The sequence below is a fragment of the Glycine max genome, chromosome 15, assembly GCF_000004515.6.
Source record: "Glycine max cultivar Williams 82 chromosome 15, Glycine_max_v4.0, whole genome shotgun sequence".
Lineage (NCBI taxonomy): Eukaryota > Viridiplantae > Streptophyta > Magnoliopsida > Fabales > Fabaceae > Glycine > Glycine max.
This window is the reverse complement of record NC_038251.2, coordinates 31,813,502-31,834,649: the sequence shown is the minus strand read 5'-3', so window position 1 is coordinate 31,834,649 and position 21,148 is coordinate 31,813,502. Positions and strand designations below refer to the sequence as shown.

At 34.2% G+C, this 21,148-nt stretch overlaps 2 protein-coding genes and 1 long non-coding RNA gene across 3 annotated transcripts; 1 reads left to right on the top strand and 2 right to left on the bottom strand.

Moving 5' to 3' along the window:
* Nucleotides 1-2,707: 2,707 nt before the first annotated feature.
* LOC106796135 (uncharacterized mitochondrial protein AtMg00810-like) lies at nucleotides 2,708-3,958 on the bottom strand. Its single transcript, XM_014767695.1, has 2 exons — nucleotides 3,839-3,958; nucleotides 2,708-3,757 (listed from the first exon to the last, which is right to left on the bottom strand). The coding sequence occupies exons 1-2, from the start codon at nucleotides 3,956-3,958 to the stop codon at nucleotides 2,708-2,710; spliced, it is 1,170 nt and encodes a 389-aa protein (XP_014623181.1).
* A 1,311-nt stretch (nucleotides 3,959-5,269) lies between these two features.
* Nucleotides 5,270-10,543, bottom strand: LOC106796133 (uncharacterized). The gene is made up of 2 exons (XM_014767694.1): nucleotides 9,976-10,543; nucleotides 5,270-5,928 (listed from the first exon to the last, which is right to left on the bottom strand). The coding sequence occupies exons 1-2, from the start codon at nucleotides 10,541-10,543 to the stop codon at nucleotides 5,270-5,272; spliced, it is 1,227 nt and encodes a 408-aa protein (XP_014623180.1).
* Nucleotides 10,544-15,276: 4,733 nt separating this feature from the next.
* Nucleotides 15,277-16,596, top strand: LOC112999632 (uncharacterized). Its single transcript, XR_003264844.2, has 3 exons — nucleotides 15,277-15,355; nucleotides 15,572-15,599; nucleotides 16,490-16,596. It is a non-coding gene; the product is annotated as an uncharacterized lncRNA (long non-coding RNA).
* The last annotated feature ends 4,552 nt before the right edge of the window (nucleotides 16,597-21,148 follow it).

The following is a 21,148-nucleotide window of genomic DNA, read 5'->3' as shown; positions in this document are numbered from 1 at the left end:
ATAAGATGATTGTTATTGTTAGGTGAGACAATAATTCTAACTGCATAAAGAGATTGCAACGAAGACAAAAGTGGGGGCGAGGCAATGATATTTTTGGGTAGACGGTGAGAAGCGGAGTGGCGGAAGAAAAAAGAACCTTACCGATTATAATTGTGAATAATTGATCAATAATAATAATAATAATATAAGAGTGAAGATTATTGTTGTTTACGATTTTAGATTCATCTTTTCTTTATTTACTTAAAGATTTTTAATTTTTTAAATAAAAAAAATAATAATGATTTTTAGTTATTCTTATGTTAACTTAACTATTTTTAAATTTAAAATATTGATAGACATTAACATTTTTAACAAAAAAATTAAAAAAAGACTAAAACAATATATTTTGAAAATATAAAAGATTAGAATGAAATTTTTAAAATATAATATATAAAAGTAAAATAATTATGAAATAAAATGAACCAAAAATAATATTAAATTATTTTAAAATCTAAAGGCTAACAGAAAACTAATGTTTCTAATGAAAATTAAAAAAAAAAAATACTAAAATGACATTAGACCTATTTTTTAACTAAATCTATTGACTGCGTGTTATGCGGTTGATGGAGGATACTGGAACAAGACTAGTAATGTTGTAGGTACATGCATTGCAGGAGCCAATTTTGGTTGGTATGATTATCCATAGCAGCGTCAGCAGACTAATTTGACTCCGGAGCCCAATACTTGGATATAGATAGGGTTACTCCGAAATTTCTCAACAGTCAAGATACATGCGTTGCATTACTAGTGTATCAACGAAGAATCCAAAAGCTGAGAAAAATTTGCCTTTTGCCTCTATCACATTAAATTTTAAAATAATTATATAATTTAAATTTAATTTTTTTATTCTTATATAAAATATTTTTTCTTATAAGATTTGCTCTCGAGTAAAGAGAAAGAGGAATAAAAATATTTAATTATTATTTTATACAAGAATTTAATTTTAACATATTATACGCATAAAAAATACATTTATATGATATTACATTATTTGATGAGATTAATAAAAATAACCTATTAAGATGGGTCTAGTAGTTGGAGGATTGAGATAAAGTCATTGAGGTCATAAATTCAAGTGTCGGTATCATCATTGTAATAAGAAAATGAGATTAATAGACACTTAATCAAATTGGTTAAATACGTCAGTATTTTTTAGATATATATACGGTACAAAATCCTACACTCTTACTATATATTAAATAAATCTTTTAACTAAACTAAATGAGATATTTTTCATGTATATTTTCTTTATTGCATAAGTCTAACAAACATTAAGATCATGTATATACGCGTGCATAAATGGCCGTGTACGTAGCGAACACATTCTCTTTGGCAAATAATAAAGACAACCAAATTAAAAGGCTGGTCGGGGATACAAAAGATGCCAATAACTTAAAAAAGTGTTTTGTCAGGTAGTGCACTCACTGAAATTATTTTGGATCACAAAACGAAATAGCACCTCATCTTCGGATCCTACAGTTTTGGATGTGTCCCTCACCCGTTGTAAGAAATTTCAAAGAAATTATTAGGTGGTTTGAGTTGCATGGTTTTCCATTAATTTTTACATGATATATATGTAATTAATTATTTTCTGTATAGTGTAAAATTTAAATATGTACTCTATTACACAAAAAAAATAATGAGATTATATATGGACATTATTGATTCTAAATTATTTAATAATTTCTAATTTTTTAAGACACCCGGTCCTTCCATATCTCTAATAGACGCGGTTTTCTATAGGTAGTGAGTATAAGAAGCTATGTATGAGTTATTTTACTTCAAAATCCAATGTTCTATCCCAGGAAAATTAAAAACATTGACAAAATTTGAACAAGGATTCTTCAGAATGTAATGTATAACCGGAAGAGTACACATGGTGTGGGTTCCGCCCGCATCAGCTCTTACTATTTTCATTTAATAAAGTTTATGGCGCTTAATAGAACAAGTTGAGCAATTGGGGTAACCTCTGGTTAGGCTTTATAAAATGTTCCAGATGAGACCTATATATCAAGACAACCCTGTTCACCTATAGACATTATATATACTGGGCCAATCACTATGTTCGTAACTCGTAAAACAAGGGCCACACAGCTCTGACACTTCAGCGACCACCGATGTAAAACAGTGTCAATCACATGAACACCTATCAGAAAATAGCTGAATCCTTCAATGATCAAGAGCCCCATACTCACGTGGAAACCAATTAAATATTCAACTCTTGAAATCACTTGTCTTTTTGGCATAGGTGCTTACAATTTAGATATTAACATAATTATAATTATATTTAATAAATAATTAAATTATAAGTAAGTATTATAATTATAATTTAAAATATGAGTATAATTTAATATAACGAGTTATTATTTTTTAAAATATAGATATATGTTGGAAAGGATCAAGATTCTTGGTGGTTCTTGGAAAAGGATTAAGCAAGAGAGAAAAGAGAGTGAATAACAGAGAATAAAAGTTTTTGAATGAGAATTTTATTAGTGCCTGAAAATTATTACACACACTATTGTAGGGGTTTACATGCTATTTATACACTAAGTAAGACTTAACCATAATTAGTTAACAACCAACTGTTATGGCTAACCTCTAATGCATTTCACAATCTTAACAAAATTGAACAATTACATTTGAATTACACTACTTTTAACACACCACCTTAATTCAAATATGTCAATTTGTGCATCCCAATTTTGTTCTTCATTTCTTCAAGTCTCTTAGGCTTCAAAGCTTTGGTTAACATGTCTGCACACTGCTCCTCAGATCTGCAATACTCAAGTGCTAGTTTGTTCTTGTTAACTTGGTCACGAAGAAAATGATATTTTACCTCTATATGCTTACTGCGTCCATGAGCTATTGGATGCTTAGCAAGGTCTATGGCTGATTTGTTATCAATTCTGAGCTTCATTACATTACTGCACTTGATGTTAAGCTCTTCCAGTAACATTCCTAGCCAGAGGGCTTGGCTTGCACCAAAAGCAGCTGAGATATACTCAACTTCACAACTAGATAATGCCACCACATCTTGTTTCTTTGAACACCATGATATAGGAGCATTTCCAAGCATGAACATGTACCCGGATGTGCTCTTTCTATCACCAACATCTCCACTCCAATCTGCATCTGTGTAGCCAACAATTTCTATCTCAGAATTTTCTTTTGCTGCAGGAAATAAAATTCCATATTCTAGTGTGCCCTTCACATATCTAAGAATTCTCTTAGCTGCAAGTAGATGATCCTTGCATGGTTTCTTCATGAATCTACTAACCAAGCCAACTCCATAGGTAATATCTGGCCTAGAATTACACAGATATCTTAATGAGCCAATGAGTTGCCTATATAGTGTTGAATCAACCAAATTTGTGTCTTCACTAGTAGACAACTTTATTCCTGGTTCACAAGGAGTAGTAGCAGAATTGCAATCAAGCATATTGAACCTTTTCAATATATCAGTTGCATATTTCTTTTGGTGAAGGAATATGCCTCTCTTAGTTGTCACAAATTCCATACCTAGGAAATAAGCTATTCTACCTATATCAGACATTTCAAACTCATCCATCATTTCCTTCTTAAACATGTAAATCTCTTGTTTGCTATCTCTAGTGACAAGAAGATCATCCACATACAAGCATAACATCACTACACCAGTTACTCCACAGTCCTTCAAGTACACTCCATGTTCAGTGGTGCATTTCAAAAACTTTTGCTTCTACAGAAATCCATCAATCCTCTTATTCCAGGCTCGTGGAGCTTGCTTTAAGCCATATAGGGCCTTGTTCAGCTTCATTACCTTATCTTCCATGCTTATCTTCTCATAGCCAGGTGGCTGCCTTGTGTATACTTCTTCTTCTAATGGACCATTGAGGAAAGCAGACTTCACATCTAGCTGACTCACTATCCATTTCCTCATGCTAGCGATTCCAACTATGAGTCTCACAATTTCAATTCTAGCTACATCGGCATATACTTCATTGAAATCAAGACCAGGCTTTTACAAGAAACCTTTTGCAACTAGCGTTTCCTTATACTTGGCGATTTCACCAGATGGCTTGACTTTGGTTTTGAAAACCCACTTCACTTCTATGGCTTTCTTATTACTTGGTAAATTCATCATTTCCCAAGTGTTGTTTTTCTGTATTGATCTCAGTTCCTCTTCCATGGCCTTTCTCCAATGTGGATTAGCTAGTGCCTCTTCAAGTGAAACTGGTTCTGCTTCTGCTAACAACACTAAGTTCATCAGCTCACCATTAACATTGATTGCAGCATCAGGGAAGACATCATAGTCTTGAAACCTCACTGGTGGAGTTATCTGTCTTAGTGACCTTCTCAAAGGTACAACCCCAATCACATCTGGCCCATCATTCACATTTTGCTCATCATTCACATATTGCTCATTGTCAATCTGAACTTCATCCTGTATTTCTTCTCCTTCTAGTTCCACTTCTAATGTTTCATTGGTTTGTCTTTCCATACCAATGCTCCAGTCCCATTCCTTTGTCTCATCCACAATCACATAATTACTTATCACAATTTTCTTGCTCAAGGGATCAAACATTTTATAGGCCCCAGTACTGTGATATCCTACCAAAATCAAGGTTTGAGCCCTTGAGTCCAGTTTTCTTCTATTTTGCTCAGGCATATGTCTGTAACAGAGTGATCCAAATACCTTGAAGTGTTTCACACTAGGCTTGAGTCCACTCCAAGCTTCTTCTGGTGTCAAACTGTCAAGCCTCTTTGTAGGACATCTATTCAAGATGTGAGTAGCTGTGGATACTGCCTCTGCCCAGAAATCATGTGGAAGATGCTTCTCTCTCAGCATGCATCTCACCATATTCAACACTGTTCTATTCCTTCTCTCAGCAGTTCCATTGTGTTGAGGAGTGTATGGAGCCATTACCTCATGAATTATTCCTTCTTCCTTGCAGAAATTATCAAATTCAAGTGAAGTCTACTCTCCTCCACCATCAGTTCTAAGCATCTTAATTGAACAACCAAATTGCTTTTCAACTAGTAACTTGAATGATTTAAATGTTACAAATACTTCCCTCTTTCTTTGTAACAGATAAACCCACATTTTCTTTGTAAAGTCATCTATAAACAAGACAAAATACAAGTTACCTCCATGAGATTTGATTTCAAATAGGCCACACACATCAGAGTGAATCACTGCAAGCTTCTCTTTGGCCCTAGTTGAAACTGCTGCATTGTAAGCCTTCCTTGGTTATTTTCCTTCACAGCATCTACCACACACTTGCCTTGGTACTTTAATTAAAGGTAGTCCCACAACCATGTTCTTCTTCTGCAACTTGTTCAGGCTGTTGAAGTTCAAATGTCCAAGTCTTCTATGCCACTTCCACACACTGTCATTGCTTTGAGCAGTCAAGCACTTCTGCTCAATGGTGCTCACACCCACCTTGAATGTTCTGTTCTTAGACACAACAACTTTCAAGACACATTTCCCATTAGAATCAACTACTTCCATGTGTTCACCTTCCATATGCATTGAGAATCCTTTCTCTAGCAATTGTCCCAAGCTCAGCAGATTGCTTTCCACGTTAGGAACATATAGGACATCACTAATAGTCACCTTGCTCCCATCTACTCTTCTTATGGCCACCTTGCCAATTCCTTTAGCCATTACTGACCTGCCATCACCAAATTTGATGTTTCTTTTCACTGTTTCATCAATTTCATAGAACCAATCTTTATGTCCTGTCATATGGTTTGAACAGCCAGTGTCCAAATACCACCATTCCTCCTCAATGCATGTTTCACTGTTAACAGTGGCCATTAACATCACTGCTTCTTCATCATTAGAGTCACGTGTGGGTTGTGCTTCTTTACCCCTCTTCCTAGGCACTTTAGGATTACTGCACTCATCTACATAATGTAACATCCTGGAAATTTCTACCCGGAGTTTTTGGAAACGATGTATTTTGAATGATTATATATATATATATATATATATATATATATATATATATATATATATATATATATATATATATATATATGTGTGTGTGTGTGTGTATTGTTCCGTGTATATGTATAGATATGTTCTTGGTAGAAATAGGAATAGTAGGGGCAAGATATGCGGGTTGGACTAATTAAGGGAGAGAAATCCATAACTGGGAGGTTATGGGTTAATTCCTGATTAATTAAAAATCATCGTTTTGCGTGTGACTTAAAATTTAACGAAACCAACCTCTGAACCACGCTCGGGGTTTTATTCTGAGCGTTTTGATATATATATTGCTTGCTTTCGAAAACTGGCCCCGGCGGACGCAGAGAAACGCGAGAAACTGGAATCAGAGAAACGGCACGCAAACCGAGGCAGGATTTTAGCGTTTCAAATGTTAGATTTTTCTCACTTTTGTGACTGAGTATGGGTCACAGTCAAAAAGAGAAAGTGGGCCCTTTTTGCTCCAATCAAATAGGGACATGTGGCAGAGCTTGAATAAAATAATAGAAAAAGAGAAAACCCTTTTTATTTAAGACCAAAAAGCTTTTCTCTCTCCTCACTCAGCCAAAGCAGAAAATTCAGAAGCTCTCCCTCTTCCTCACGTTGCTTTTTCCTTCTCCTCCATTCTCCATTGAAACCCCAACAAAGCTCCAACCTTTGGTGCTCATTTCTGCTCCAAATCGCGAAAGGAGGGCATTTTCGGGGTCGTGAAGTGCGTGGCTACGAGTGGGACTTCGAAAATCCAGGTTTGGGTGGACTTCTTTCTCTCTTAAATTTCGTGGGTATGGGGTTTTGGGGAGATATGATGGGTAATCTTGCTAGGGTTCTGCTGTGTGATGATTATTTGTGAAGACATTTGTTGAAAGCTTGTTGAAATTGCCATGTTTGGATGAGTTAAACATACCCATTCTGTTTTAGGGTTTTTGTGATGATGTTTGTGATGTTTATATGCTGAAATTGCTGATGGAAATCTGTTAGAGACGAAGGGTAGAACTAACCTAAGGTTAGAAAGTGAGAATGTGATGTTATGAGTGGAAAAAGAGTGAGACTTTGAGAGTTGGAAGGCTAAGTCTGAATTCTGTGGTAAATGGAGGGTAAAGTGAGTTAATACTAGCTTGAAATGTCATTTAGGACTTATGAGAAAGCTTGGACTGTGCTAGAGAGAAAAATAAATGACCAAAGTGAACAAAGAGCCATTTCTAGGGCAAATTTGGGTGTTGAAGAGTCAAATTTTGATTCAGTGGAATTTTTGGTGTAAATTCAGTTTGAGCAAGTTTAGATTGATGTTATGGACTTGTGTGAGGTGAGAGTTTGCTCCAAATTTACCTCATTCTCAATTTCACTTTTCAAACCTTGAAAATCCATTAATATGAGGGGTTTTGGACACCTAGATTTTGTGTTGCTGTGGTTTGAAGCTTGACTTTGGTTTAGACATGATTGGTACATGATTTGGGACTTGTAGGATTTGATTTGGGCAAGATTGGATGAGGGGAAGTGTGGTTTTCGAAATATGCTCTTTGTGCAGATTTTGCTGTAAAATTGTGCAGCAGAATTTTGCACAAGTGCAGAAAAATCCATGTATTTGCTGGTTGTGGAAAGAGTAATGTAGAATGAGTTCTGGATATTTGCTAGTAGATCCCAACGGTCAAAATGTAGGCTTATGCACTATAGACTTCCAGTAAAATTTTGGAGTCGATCCAACGGTTAGTGAATTGGATCGAAGGAATTGTTACTGGGGTCTTTAAGTGAGAAAAGCTGTGATTTTGGTTGGTGTGTTGAGCAGAGTTTTCTGCCTTTGCTCTGTTTTGCTTGGCTATGATAGCTTGTGCTGTTTGAATGTTGTTTTGCTTGGATGTTGTGGAAGCTTGGGAGGATTGATGGGGACCCGGTATTGAGAGAAACGAGGATATGGGCTACGTGGGAGTACGTGAGCTCAGTTGGAGGTGAGCAACAGGGGATGGTGGGTTTATGCGCGCATTGTGGATGTGGAAAACTTGTTGTGCACCATCGCCCGACCGCCACCTAGTACCACATGTGATGGGTACCCCATAATCCTACAAGCTTGAGATGAGGAAGTGTTGAAGGGTGAAACTTCCTGCTTTTATTGTTGACCACAGAGTGGTACCTGGAGATATGTCGCGGGGGTCAGGAGACCTTGGGGACGTCAGGTGGGGTGCTATTGCCCAAAACCAAGCTTGACCAATCCCGACCCAACCCGGGCATAGTCGGTCAGTGAGAACCTGTGATGTACCTAAGCAGGCGAGCTCCTGGCAGTCAACAGATAAAAGGAACAAAGACCACAAAGCAAGGAGGCTTGTGGTAGCTGGCCAGCTGTGAAACTTGACTGATATGTGAGATATGGTCTCTGGTAATCGATTACCAAGGGTGGGTAATCGATTACAAGGCTTAAAAATGAAGACAGGAGGCTAAGATGGTCTCTGGTAATCGATTACCAAGGGGTGTAATCGATTACCAGGCTTGAAAACGAAGTCAGGAAACTTAGGGAGCCTCTGGTAATCGATTACCAACCTGTGTAATCGATTACACAGAGGGATGGGCCACTGGTAATCGATTACCAGGCATGTGTAATCGATTACACAGTGCATTATTGCATATTTCATGTCCTGAGGCTGTGTAATTCACGTTTAGCCTCTGGTAATCGATTACCAAGGCTGTGTAATCGATTACCAGAGATGGAAAGCCTTAAAATACCCCTTTTACTTGCATGTAGTGGTTATGAAACAAATTGTGTGTAGCGCATTTAGATTCTTGTGAAAGAGTCTACCCCTTTCTCTTCTTTCGTGTAGATCGTGATGGCGGCGCAGCTAATCCATGATCGAGTAGAGATGGAGTGCCTAGAGGGAGCTTGGGAGACCCTCGAAGGCAACACGAGGTGCCGATTTCGGGGCACCATTCGATTCACGGCTACTTCTTTGGTGCATCCAGATGAACCTGCACGGACGCTTCAGCGCACTGTGGAGTGGATACTACCCACGCCTACACCATATCGTCTAGTGGAGCCCGTTCAAGTGATCGAGGTAACGTCATCCGAGGAAGACCCTGAGGAGGACCTGGAGGAGCTACCTCCTGAGCCTGCTGTGGATGCCCTTGACTTTCTAGAGGGTGATGAGGATCCACTTCTTGAGGTGGATTCTCCCGAGGAAGTCATGTCGGCATCTGAGGCAGACTCTACGGAGGATAGTGGCCCGGGGGAGATGGCGATCAGCGGAGGCTCTTCATCCTAGTGGACAACTTTTTGGATTCGTTTTGTATATTTTTTAGGGTGGGTGTATCTAGGACTAACTGTTAGGTTTACTCTTTTGTTTTTGTATGGGTAGACCTGATGTATAGGCATTTGATGATTGTATACATGTGGCTGAAGCCACCACTATGGACACCTTTGCTCTGGATGACACTATGTATTTTGTAAAACTCCCATATTTTGGACAGCTTTAAAACGATGAATGCATTTATAATCGATCTTGTTATTTGAAAAGAAAGCATTAGCAACTTTATTTGTAAAAGAGTTTATCGACCGTATTTTATTCTTTTATTTTCATGTGACGACCTAAAGTAATGGCTGGTACATTCTTCCTTTTGAAACAGCAAAATAATTTAGAGAATTATGAGCGGTAAGAAAGAAATGACTCCGAATAGAGTTGTGAACTGGCCATTCAGGACTTTATAGTGAGGATTTTCCTTCTAAACCTAGTTATGGTGAAAAGAGAAAGAAATGAAAAAGAAAAAGAAGAAAAAAAAAATTACCATGGTTTTTGTTATTTAAATTATTACTATTAAACCAGTCATTAATTTAGGGACGCCACACATAATGGACATACTTTTGACAGTTATAGCATTGAATGTGCTCCTTTGATTTCTTCTTTCCCTTTCCATTGTTTTCTCCTTCTTTCTTTTGATTCTCACTTTTAGAACGCTGCTTTCTTGTTTGTTATACTTCCACTTGCCTTTCCCTTTCTTATTCTTCCAAGAATCACCACCACCTTTCTTCTGATTTTTAGCAAATAAGGCTTTCTCGAAAGCCTTCTCCTCTTTCTTGATACCTTCTGTATTCTTCATCTTTAACTCATGTGCTTCCAAAGAACCCAATAATTGCTCCAATTTCAACGTTTCTAGATCCTTTGATTGTTCAATTGCAGAGACAATATGATCAATGTTTGGAGTTAAGCCAGCGAGTACCTTTTCAACCTTCATCGAATCTGTCACCACCTCACCACAACTCTTCATCTGGTTAGCAAGAATCACCAACCTGTTTACAAATTTCGCCACCATTTCGTTTGATTCCATCTGAAGCAAACCTAGTTGACGCCGGAGTGCCATCAATCTCACCTTCTTGGTTTGCTTGTCACCTGCGTAAGTTGTAGCCAACACGTCCCATGCTTCTTTGGTCATCTCATAGTCAATGATTTTCTCCAGGACATTTGAATCCACGCATTGATGAATTAGAAAGATCACTTTATCATCTTTCTTCATCTGTTCACGATGGGTTGCTCTGTGTGCCTTCGTGGGATTCATGTCTAATGGTGTGACGCCGATGCTTATGATATCAAGCACGCCTTGATATCTGAACACCACCTTTATTTGCACCGTCCACCTCTCACAGTTGGTTCCATCGAAGATTGGTAGTTTTGTTGGGATTTGGTCTTTTGTTCTTCAACATCGCCATTGTTCACCGCTATACGCCGTCGTGGATCGTGTAGCTATGGTACCAATTGTTGGAAAGGATCAAGATTCTTGGTGGTTCTTGGAAAAGGATTAAGCAAGAGAGAAAAGAAAGTGAATAACAGAGAATAGAAGCTTTTGAATGAGAATTTTATTAGTGCCTGAAAAATGATTACACACACTATTGCAGGGGTTTACATGCTATTTATACACTAAGTAAGGCTTAACCATAGTTAGTTAACAACCAACTATTATGGCTAACCTCTAATGCATTTCACAATCTTAACAAAATTGAACAATTACATTTGAATTACACTACTTTTAACAATATATAATTAGTTATGTATAAACTAATTATATAACAAGTTAGGTCTAAAATCAATTATATAATTAGTTATGAACCATAAAAAATTATTTAAAATACTCATTTCTATAAATTAGTTGTAGTTTTATAACTATAATTAATAACTATAATTAATTTTTAAATAAGAACAAGTTATTTGAAAAATCTATAATTATAAAATTAGTTATGATTTTACACCTACTTTTATATAACTACATATAAAGCTAGTTATAGTTATAAGTATAGGTATTTTTTTTAAAACAAGTTTTGTTTTTTAGCATTCCTAGCCATGGGTCATATAAGAGACATTTAGTCAACTTAAATTTCTGTTTCAATTATTCCTCTAATGAAATTTAATAGAGCGATGTTAGGGGAAAAAACACATATATCTCCTTATTCAATCATAAAACAAAAGTAAAATCATTATATTAAAAATAAAATATTATAAATTTATTTAACGTGATTCAAACCTTATTCCTTTATTCTTATATTCACCTAATTTATTTTGTTTAACATGATTCATGTCATAGTGTTGGCGGCCTTGATTGGAGGGACAATGACCTAGGGCGTATGACAAGGAGGGGCCCAATTTTGTTTTTTTAAAAAGATATGTAATAAAAAAAATATTATTGTTGAAGATACAAGCTATATATTCTTTAAAATTATTGTTTTATTTTATATTTTTATTCAAATGAAAACATGACATCTGATTAAAAAGTATCTCATTTTTTAGTTATATTTTATTTTTTCTTCTAATAGTTATATTCATTAAATAATGTTAAATAAATTTCTAATTAATTGTGATGTATCAACCTGTAATGGATCTTTAACATTAGATGTGTTTGCTTTTATATCAAGATAAAAATCACAAACTAAAGCTTAAATTATAAAGGACTTAAAATAAAAAGTTAGTATATTAATAAATAACATAAATTTATGTAAGTTTTAATTTAAGATAATGATATTTTGTTGATAAAATAGATCATAGAGATAGAGCTAACATTATTTAGGGGCCACATATAAAAATTATATTATAATTTTAAAATTAATATATTAAATTTAACCAACAACTAAAATAATCATAATAATTTATCACTTACCATAAAAACTAAATTTATATAAATTAAACAAAAGATACAACACTATAGATTTTCAGTTGAAGAAAAGAGATTTAGTTTATAAAATTCATGATAACAATTCTAATGATAAGACATCTTGATTTTATTTAGATATTATATTTAAAGTTTTAAAACCATAATTGTTATCATGAATATATATACAGACATATTATATATACAAAATTAGAGTGATTGACTTTTTATCATTGGCAACTACATGATCGACTAAAACATTTGTTGATATATATATATATATATACAGACATATTATATATACAAAATTAGATATATATATATATATATATATATATATATATATATATATATATATATATATATATATATATATATATATATATATATATATATATATATATATATAAAGATTATAATTTCATTAATCAATTTATTTCTCCTAATTGTCATTTATCAATTGGTTTTACTTTTAATTTTCAATTATTAAATAAAATACTTATGTTTTTTTAATTAATGTCCTCTAAATTTTTGTTTTTCAATTTTCGAAATCAACGAATCCTTTCCTCTAAATTTTTTATAATCTTTATTTTAATTATTTTTTGAATTACAAAATATTTTACTATCTTTATTTTAATAATTTTTTTTAATTACTGAATATTTAATTGTAATGATATTAATATTAATCATTATTATTTGATAATTAGTACATATAATGATATTAATGTTAATAATTATTATTATTTTACAACATTTATTTGAAAAATTTAACTGTAATATTAAAAATATGAATGATATGTAATTAGATTTGTGCTATTTTAAATATTGAAAATATTCTTTGTCAATCATTAGTTAATTTCTGTAAAAAAATTTACTATTTTAATTTAATATTTTTAAAAGCCAAGTAATAAGTTTATTATTTTTAAAATTAAGTAATGATTACACATAATGTTGGACGTTTTTAACATAATATTTCAATTAATATTGAACGTAAATTGAAATTTAATAGCATTGCTACCATATTAATTAATTTATAATAAGATCGGACCGCACAATTATTGCAAATTACAGATATGTGATCAATATACGAAAATGCGTTATTTTTAATTTATTTATTTATATAGACTACATGATTACTGTAAATTGATTTACATAATAAAAATAAAAATCCTTTAATAAATAGATGTTTGTAATTACAATAAATCCTTTAGTAGTGCAACTTGATTTATATACAGGATTTTTGTTTAAATCGTTTAATTTAAGTAATAAAAATATTTCCGTAATAAATTGAAATTATTAGTTTAATATTCCCGTAATAAAAATATTTTAATTTAAGTAAAAAAATAACCATAATATTTTTATTTAAGTAATAAAAGTATTCCCGTAATAATTTGAGTAATTTTTTACCACTATTAGTTTCCCGCCAAAACCATGAACCATTATCTTTAATATGTATCTGCCCATTATATATTATTATAAATGAAATGTTTTGATTAGTAAAATAGTCCACCTTTGATATTTGTTAAGGCAATAGAAGCCTACATTAGATTGGGTAAAGACAAATGATCACATTGAAATAAAGTCTATTTATAATGAGAATTATGCATAAGATTCCTTTAAAAAAAAGATAACATGCATAAAATCAGTTTTGTTATGTTGTCATCATTATAAAGTGAAAAAAAATATAAAACAAAGAACTTTGTTTAGTACCTATGCAAAAATAGAGCATTTTAACATCCTTTATCCTTAGTTCAAATTTTAGAAGAGAAAAAGTTTAACATCAGGATTTCGTTTTATAGAATGTTTTTAAAATTTTAGAAGATAAACCACACGTTTTTGCTTTCATCTAATGCTACCCAAGTTACACACGGTATCGATTAATCCTTCGAATTTTAAGAATTAACTTTATGTAATCTTTTTTTGAAGCATTCTATGAAACTTTTCATTCTCATTCGGCACACCAAGTCAAGAACCAAGTGCCTTAAAAAAGAATTAGTTATCATATTTAGACTATCCCTGAGCATAAAGCAAGCCTTTGAATTACCTAATAAAAAACGAAGTAAAATTAATAAAAATTAAACAAAAAAAAATAGATGTTATTGCATCTCTTTCCTTTCTCACTTCTCCGAGTCATAGCCATCCTTTTATGTCCAAACCTGCAACAGAAGACCAATGAAAAAACGCTAAAAAAAGTAAGTACAAAACAGCTTTACTACGACAGTGGATCAAGGATGATCCTAGAAAAACCGCTATCTTAAAAAACACGTAGTATTTTTGTAAATAATCACAATTTGTTAAAGTCGGTCTTATATGTGAACTGTCGTTGGTCTTTTTACTTTTTCATTTATGCGCCCGTTCATCTTCACATTGATATCGCGCCCCTTCCTCTCCTGTCGAGTTTACATACCCAGCTTGCCAAAATCTCTCAAACAGAAGGCCATGCACAACCTCTTGCCAGAATCTCTCCGACAAGCCTTGAGAGCTTGTGTCACTTCCACCTTGAGGTCCTTCCTCTCCAATTCCGAACCAGAACTTTGCTTATCAGAACTCTCTCCTCGTTCTGTCGAGCCTTCTGCTGTGCTTCCTCCGCAAGAGATAGAGATGTCAGCCGCTGAATCGAACATTTTCTCTTCCGATCACTGATTAAGGTCAGGGTCGTCAAGCACATGAGCGATGATTTCTGTATCACGGAGTGAGTCAACTCGGCGGAGTGAGAGGTGAACGAGTTAACAAGTTGCGCAATCGAGTTTGTGGCGTTGGTGATGTGAGAGTGCGCGGTTCGCAGAGGACAAGTAGGGCGTTTTGGAAATGGAAGGAAGATGGATTTTGATGGAAGAGGAAATGATGCGAACATCGTCGTTTCGAAGCATTGTGTTCTCCGTCTTTCATTTCATTGAGCAATTTGAATCGAGAGTGAGTGAGTGCAGTTCTTGCCTAGCCACGGCTAAAGCTTCCTCCAGCAGTCAGCACTGAAACCTCCGAAGAGGTAAATCTTTGTTCTTTGAGGCTTTTCGATTAAGAAAGGATGGGCCTAAGGTGGTATGAAGTGGCTGAAAATTACTAGAGTATTTCTTTTCATTTTTTCTCTTACAATCTTTTCTACAGTACCATTTTATGAGCTAGTCTATTTGTCGTGCTGATGTTGAAGTTTCAGTGCAGGGACTTTTTCTCTTAAAAGCATAACAATGAAATAAATTACCCAAGGCATAACAAGCCCGAGGTTGAACTCAAGTATGCTCTCTCTCTTTGTCTCCCTCTACTTCATTGCACATTTGCTCCATTTTATTGTTTCCTTTCTATATTTTTATCTAAATCTAATTGGTAATGGAAAACCAAAGATTAAAATAAATTACCCATTTCAATTCCAAATTTTCCATTTTTAATACGACGATTCTTATTAAAAAATCAAAGTGATCGAGTTTGTGAATTATGTTGGTTTATGTGCAGGACCAGCCCCGAGCTCCTGCTCAATCCCGTAAGATCCATCTCGTTTCATACTACTATGTAGTGATTTCTGCTTGGATTTTTTTTCTTTCGTGCTTGCTTTACTAGTGCTAATTGGTGTGTGATTTAAGATTGTGTATTAGGTTGTTGAATTTCCAAAGAACTAGATGATCTTTGGTTTTCTTTTTCCTTGGTAGTTATTAAGCCTGATGAAAAGAGAAATTAGGGTTCAAAGGTATTCTGTGTTGCAACTAGTTGATAGCTGATTTGTCCTTGGGCCAAAGAAAGTAGATAAGGCAAATGATGATTTATTGTTGGGTGTTTTATTTTAAGAATGAGATTGGTGTTCTATTTCTGTTTCTTGAAACCCCTTCATTCTTTAGTGTTCCAACTGACCCATATTTAGGATTTTGGGGTCTAGCTTTTGCGAAATTTGGGATACTTCACTACCAAGCTTCACTGGGCTTGGATGGACCACCAATAAGGTGGCTGAATGTGAAGTTAAAACTAAATTCAGCTGGGATGGTTGGAATTGATACTCAGGCACTAGGAGCATGTAAACTTTGTGCAACTGGTACCTATCCAAAACATATTAAATTTCAATTTAATGCCTTTAGTGTCAGGATCAGCTGCTTCAAACTTCATACGAGCTGAAATCAGAGTGACATGATTGTTTCAAAACCAGTACCACCGGTTGCACACAACAAGATCATGGAACTTCATTGGGTTACCTACAACTGCTAAGAGAAGATTGAAATCAGAGATTGACATAATTGTTTCTCTTTTGGATACAGATTCATGTTGACTTTGTTCCCATTTTCAATTTCTTCTTTGTGCATTATTGTACTTAATGTTAGATATTATATGAATGGTACTTCTTAATTTAATTGTAAAAACTGTTTGTCAATATTGGTGAGGCAGGGTTCACGGCTGAGTCTAAAATCTTCAAGGATGATGGGTTTGGTCCTCCACCAGCAAGATGGAAAGGATCTTGTGGCCACTATGCAAATTTCTCAGGCTGCAATAAGTAAATTCTCTTTCTTTGTTTACATTGTGTCACTACATTTTTGCCACTAAAATTAAGATTGCATTGATGTTCTGGTATTATGATACTTGTTTCTCTTCTGAGTTCCCACCTAGCTAGCTACCATATGTTATGAGTTCATTGGTTTAGTTTTTATTTATTTATTTGTTTGCAATGGAAGTTGCTGTTATGTTAGCTTTCGTTAAAAAGCATAATTGAACTAATCAAAGCTAATAAACAAGAGGATAATTTTATTTTATTTTTCTTATGAAAATAGGGATTATTTATCTCGGTTCTAAATCACTTGAATCAATGTAAATGTTCTTACTTGATACTTCTATAATTTTGGAATGACTTCTGTTGAAACAATTCCCAATAGGCTTTGACTGCTCAATCAAGTCTACAAAATTCTAGTAGGTCTATGTCCAACCAGGAAAAACACAGGTTACTCCTCAGCTTCATGAAGATAGGAGAACAACTTCCTTCCATGGACGCTATGAGAATGACAGCCATATATGTCCTGATGTCGCTGTAACTCCAATTGTTAACAATCATAGTTCTCGGGGTTTGGATGGTTTGGTGAACAATCATACTAATTACACAGGCCAAATCATCAAGTCTTCCAACTGCATGGATGTAGATATTGACGATGATGATGATGCCATACTTGAGGTAATTTAGTACACTTTGGTTAAGTTGAATGAGTCAAATTCATTTGGATTTTTCTTACAAGGCTTGCTTGATTTGATTGTAGTTTAATAAACGATTATAACATCAAAGGGCTAACTAAAGTTATTAGTCACATTGATTCAGAGCTTTATACAATTTAACTTTTAGTCTTTTACTAGTTTGCTGATGAATTTATGTTGAGTTATTCCAACTTGAAGGTAACAGTTTGCCCAATTATTTTGTGAAATCAAAACTGATGAGGAGGTTTGTTTTATTCACTCTGTAATTATGTTCTTTTATTCACTAGTTTGCCAATGAGGAGGTTTGTTCAGTTAAAAGTTGCAGATTTTTCATATAACAATTTGGTAGCATACCCAAAGTGTAAATTAATTACCAGAAGATAAGCGAGCAACCACTCTATAGATATGAGGCTTATGCTTGCTGCCTGCTTTTTTTAGCTCACATATTATGAATGTCTTCCTTTTGCAGTCATGTATGAAGGTTGCATTGGATTTTGTCTCTCCAGAAAATGTTGGGGAGTGCTTTCGTTTGATAGAGGAATTTCGCACACTTCCAATTAGCCATGCGCCTAGTGAGGACAAAGTGGAGGTATGCCAAACTACTTTTACTGATTTCATTTTTTTGTTAGCCTTTGGGCTAAGTTGTTTTAGAAAGTTTCTCTATCTCTCTCTCTCTCTCTCTCTCTCTCTATATATATATATATATATATGGTTTGTTAGCTACAGTGTTATATGCATAGTTTGATAGATCTGAAGGAGGAAATTAGGTCTCAGTGTGTTGTGTAGAAGCAAAGCTTCATGATGAATCAATATTGATTCAAAGATGTTTTGATGATAACGAAGATGATAACGAAAGATGATGACAAAGGTGATGACAAAAAGCTCAAAGGTCAATCAAAGAATGAGTTCAAGATATTCAAGATAGAATCAAGAACACTTCAAGACTCAAGAGGAAAGTTGATTTCAAGAATCAAGAATCAAGATTCAAGAGATCAAGATTTCAAGAATCAAGATTCAAGAGATCAAGATTCAAGAATCAAGAGAAGGCTTAATCAAGATAAGTGTGAAAAAGTTTTTCTCAAAAATTGAGTAGCACATTGATTTTTCTCAAAACATGTTTACCAAAGAGTTTTTACTCTCTGGTAATCGATTACCAGATTGTTGTAATCGATTACCAGTAGCAAAATGGATTTGAAAAAGTTTTCAAATGAATTTACAACGTTCCAATTGATTTCAAAAAGCTGTAATCGATTACAATGTTTTGGTAATCGATTACCAGTGCCTTTGAACGTTGAAATTCAAATTCAAAAGTGAAGAGTCAGATCCTTTCACATAAAAGCTTTGTGTAATCGATTACATTGATTTGCTAATTGATTACACTGATTTGGTAATCGATTACCAGTGATTGTAAAAGAATTCTCCCTTTACAAATTGATTGGGCACATCTTGTTAGATATCACATGCACAAGGCATTGTGATTGAATGCTTTATTGCCTTACCCTCATCCTGTTACCCTTTTCCTTCAACACTTCAACATCCCTCTTGATTCTGAACCTTATGTTCCAATCAAGAGATCTTTCCTTATAGGGGCTTCTATCACAGCATCTTTTGGTTATCAAAAGGAGCATGATGGCTCTTGGGTGAAGAAAGGTACTCGACATGTTGGTGAAGAAGGACGTGATGGAGAGGATTCATCTCTCCTTTCAAAGATTTTAGATAGGTTTGATGGTTTTCAAACCATTGTTGGTGAGAGGTTTGACAATTTGGAATTACAAGTGGATATGCGCTTCAATGAAATGGAGTCAAGAATCACAAAGGTTAAAGAAGATGTGTCTTACATTCGTTCAAGTTTCGATCTTCCACCACCGCCGCCACCATCATCTTAGATTTCTATTTTAATATTATTAGTACTTTGATTTTCAGCCTTGTATTTTGGCTATATTATTATGGTATTTGAACAATTTACCATTCCCTTATTTGCATGGTATGTTTGAACAAATATTAAGTATGTTGTTTGACTATGTGGATTTTATAATTAATCTATTCATGATTGTTGCTTCATGGTTCTTGCTTCATGATTTGGTTGATATTTTTTCCATGAATGTTGTATGGATGTTTAGTTATATTTGAATACTTCAAATTTGATACGCACTTTGGATTTTTGTTGATGCCAAAGGGGGAGAGAAATAGGGAGATTAAATCAAGAACTCACATGAGTAATCAACTTAATTTTAAGATAAGCATAAATTCAAAAACAAAGGGGGAGAATGGAAATTTATGTGAGTGATCGACTAGGAAAAAGTGTGTGTGTGTGTGTTTCTTGATTTCAGAAGTTGTCATCATAAAAAAGGGGGAGATTGTAAAAGCAAAGCTTCATGATGAATCAAGATTGATTCAAATATGTTTTGATGATAACAAAGATGATAACAAAAGATGATGACAAAGGTGATGACAAAAAGCTCAAAAGTCAATCAAAGAATGAGTTCAAGATATTCAAGATAGAATCAAGAACACTTCAATATTCAAGAGGAAAGTTGATTTCAAGAATCAAGAATCAAGAATCAAGCTTCAAGAGATCAAGATTTCAAGAATCAAGATTCAAGAGATCAAGATTCAAGACTTAAGATTCAAGAATCAAGAGAAGGCTTAATCAAGATAAATATGAAAAAGATTTTCTCAAAAATTGAGTAGCACATGGATTTTTCTCAAAACATGTTTACCAAAGAGTTTTTACTCTCTGGTAATCGATTACCAGATTGTTGTAATCGATTACCAGTAGCAAAATGGATTTGAAAAAGTTTTCAAATGAATTTACAACGTTCCAATTGATTTCAAAAAGCTGTAATCGATTACAATGTTTTGGTAATCGATTACCAGTGCCTTTGAACGTTGAAATTCAAATTCAAAAGTGAAGAGTCAAATCCTTTCACATAAAAGCTTTGTGTAATCGATTACACTGATTTGGTAATCGATTACCAGTGATTGTTTCTGAATAAATCAAAAGATGTAACTCTTCAAATGTTTTTTTTTTTTTTACTTTTTCAAATTGGTTTTAAGTTTTTCTAAAAGTTATAACTCTTCTAAATGGTCCTCTTGGCCAGACATGAAGAGTCTATAAAAGCAAGGCTTTGATTTGCTTTTCAATACAATTTTCCAATCAATCTTATACAATCCTTACAAGCCTTGAATCTCTTTAAACTTCTTCTTCTTCTTTGTGCCAAAAACATTCCAAAGTTTTCTGGTTTTCTAAACCTTGAAAACTTGTGCTATTCATTCTTTTCATCTCTTCTCCCTTTGCCAAAAAGAATTCGCCAAAGACTAATGCGTGAATTCTTTTTGTGTCTCTCTTCTCCCTTTTCCAAAAGAACGAAGGACTAACCACCTGAATTCTTTTGTGTCTCCCTTCTACCTTGTCAAAGAATTCAAAATGACACAGTCTGAGAATTCTTTTGATTCTTCCCATTCTCTTATACAAAAGTGTTCAAAGGACTAACCGCCTGAGAATTCTTTTGTATCCCCATTTACAAAGTATCAAAGGTTTAACCGCCTGAGATATTTGTCTTAACACATTGGAGGGTACATCCTTTGTGGTACAAGTAGAGGGTACATCTACTTGGGTTTGACTGAGAACAAGAGAGGGTACATCTCTTGTGGATCAGTTCTAGTGGAGGGTACATCCACTAGGTTCAAGGAGAACAAGGGAGGGTACATCCCTTGTGGATCTTTGCTTGTAAAAGGATTTTTACAAGGTTGAAAGAAATCTCAAGGACCGCAGGTCGCTTGGGGACTGGATGTAGGCACGAGTTGTTGCCGAACCAGTATAAAAACTCTTGTGTGTTTGTCTCCTTCTTCCTTACTCTTTTACTT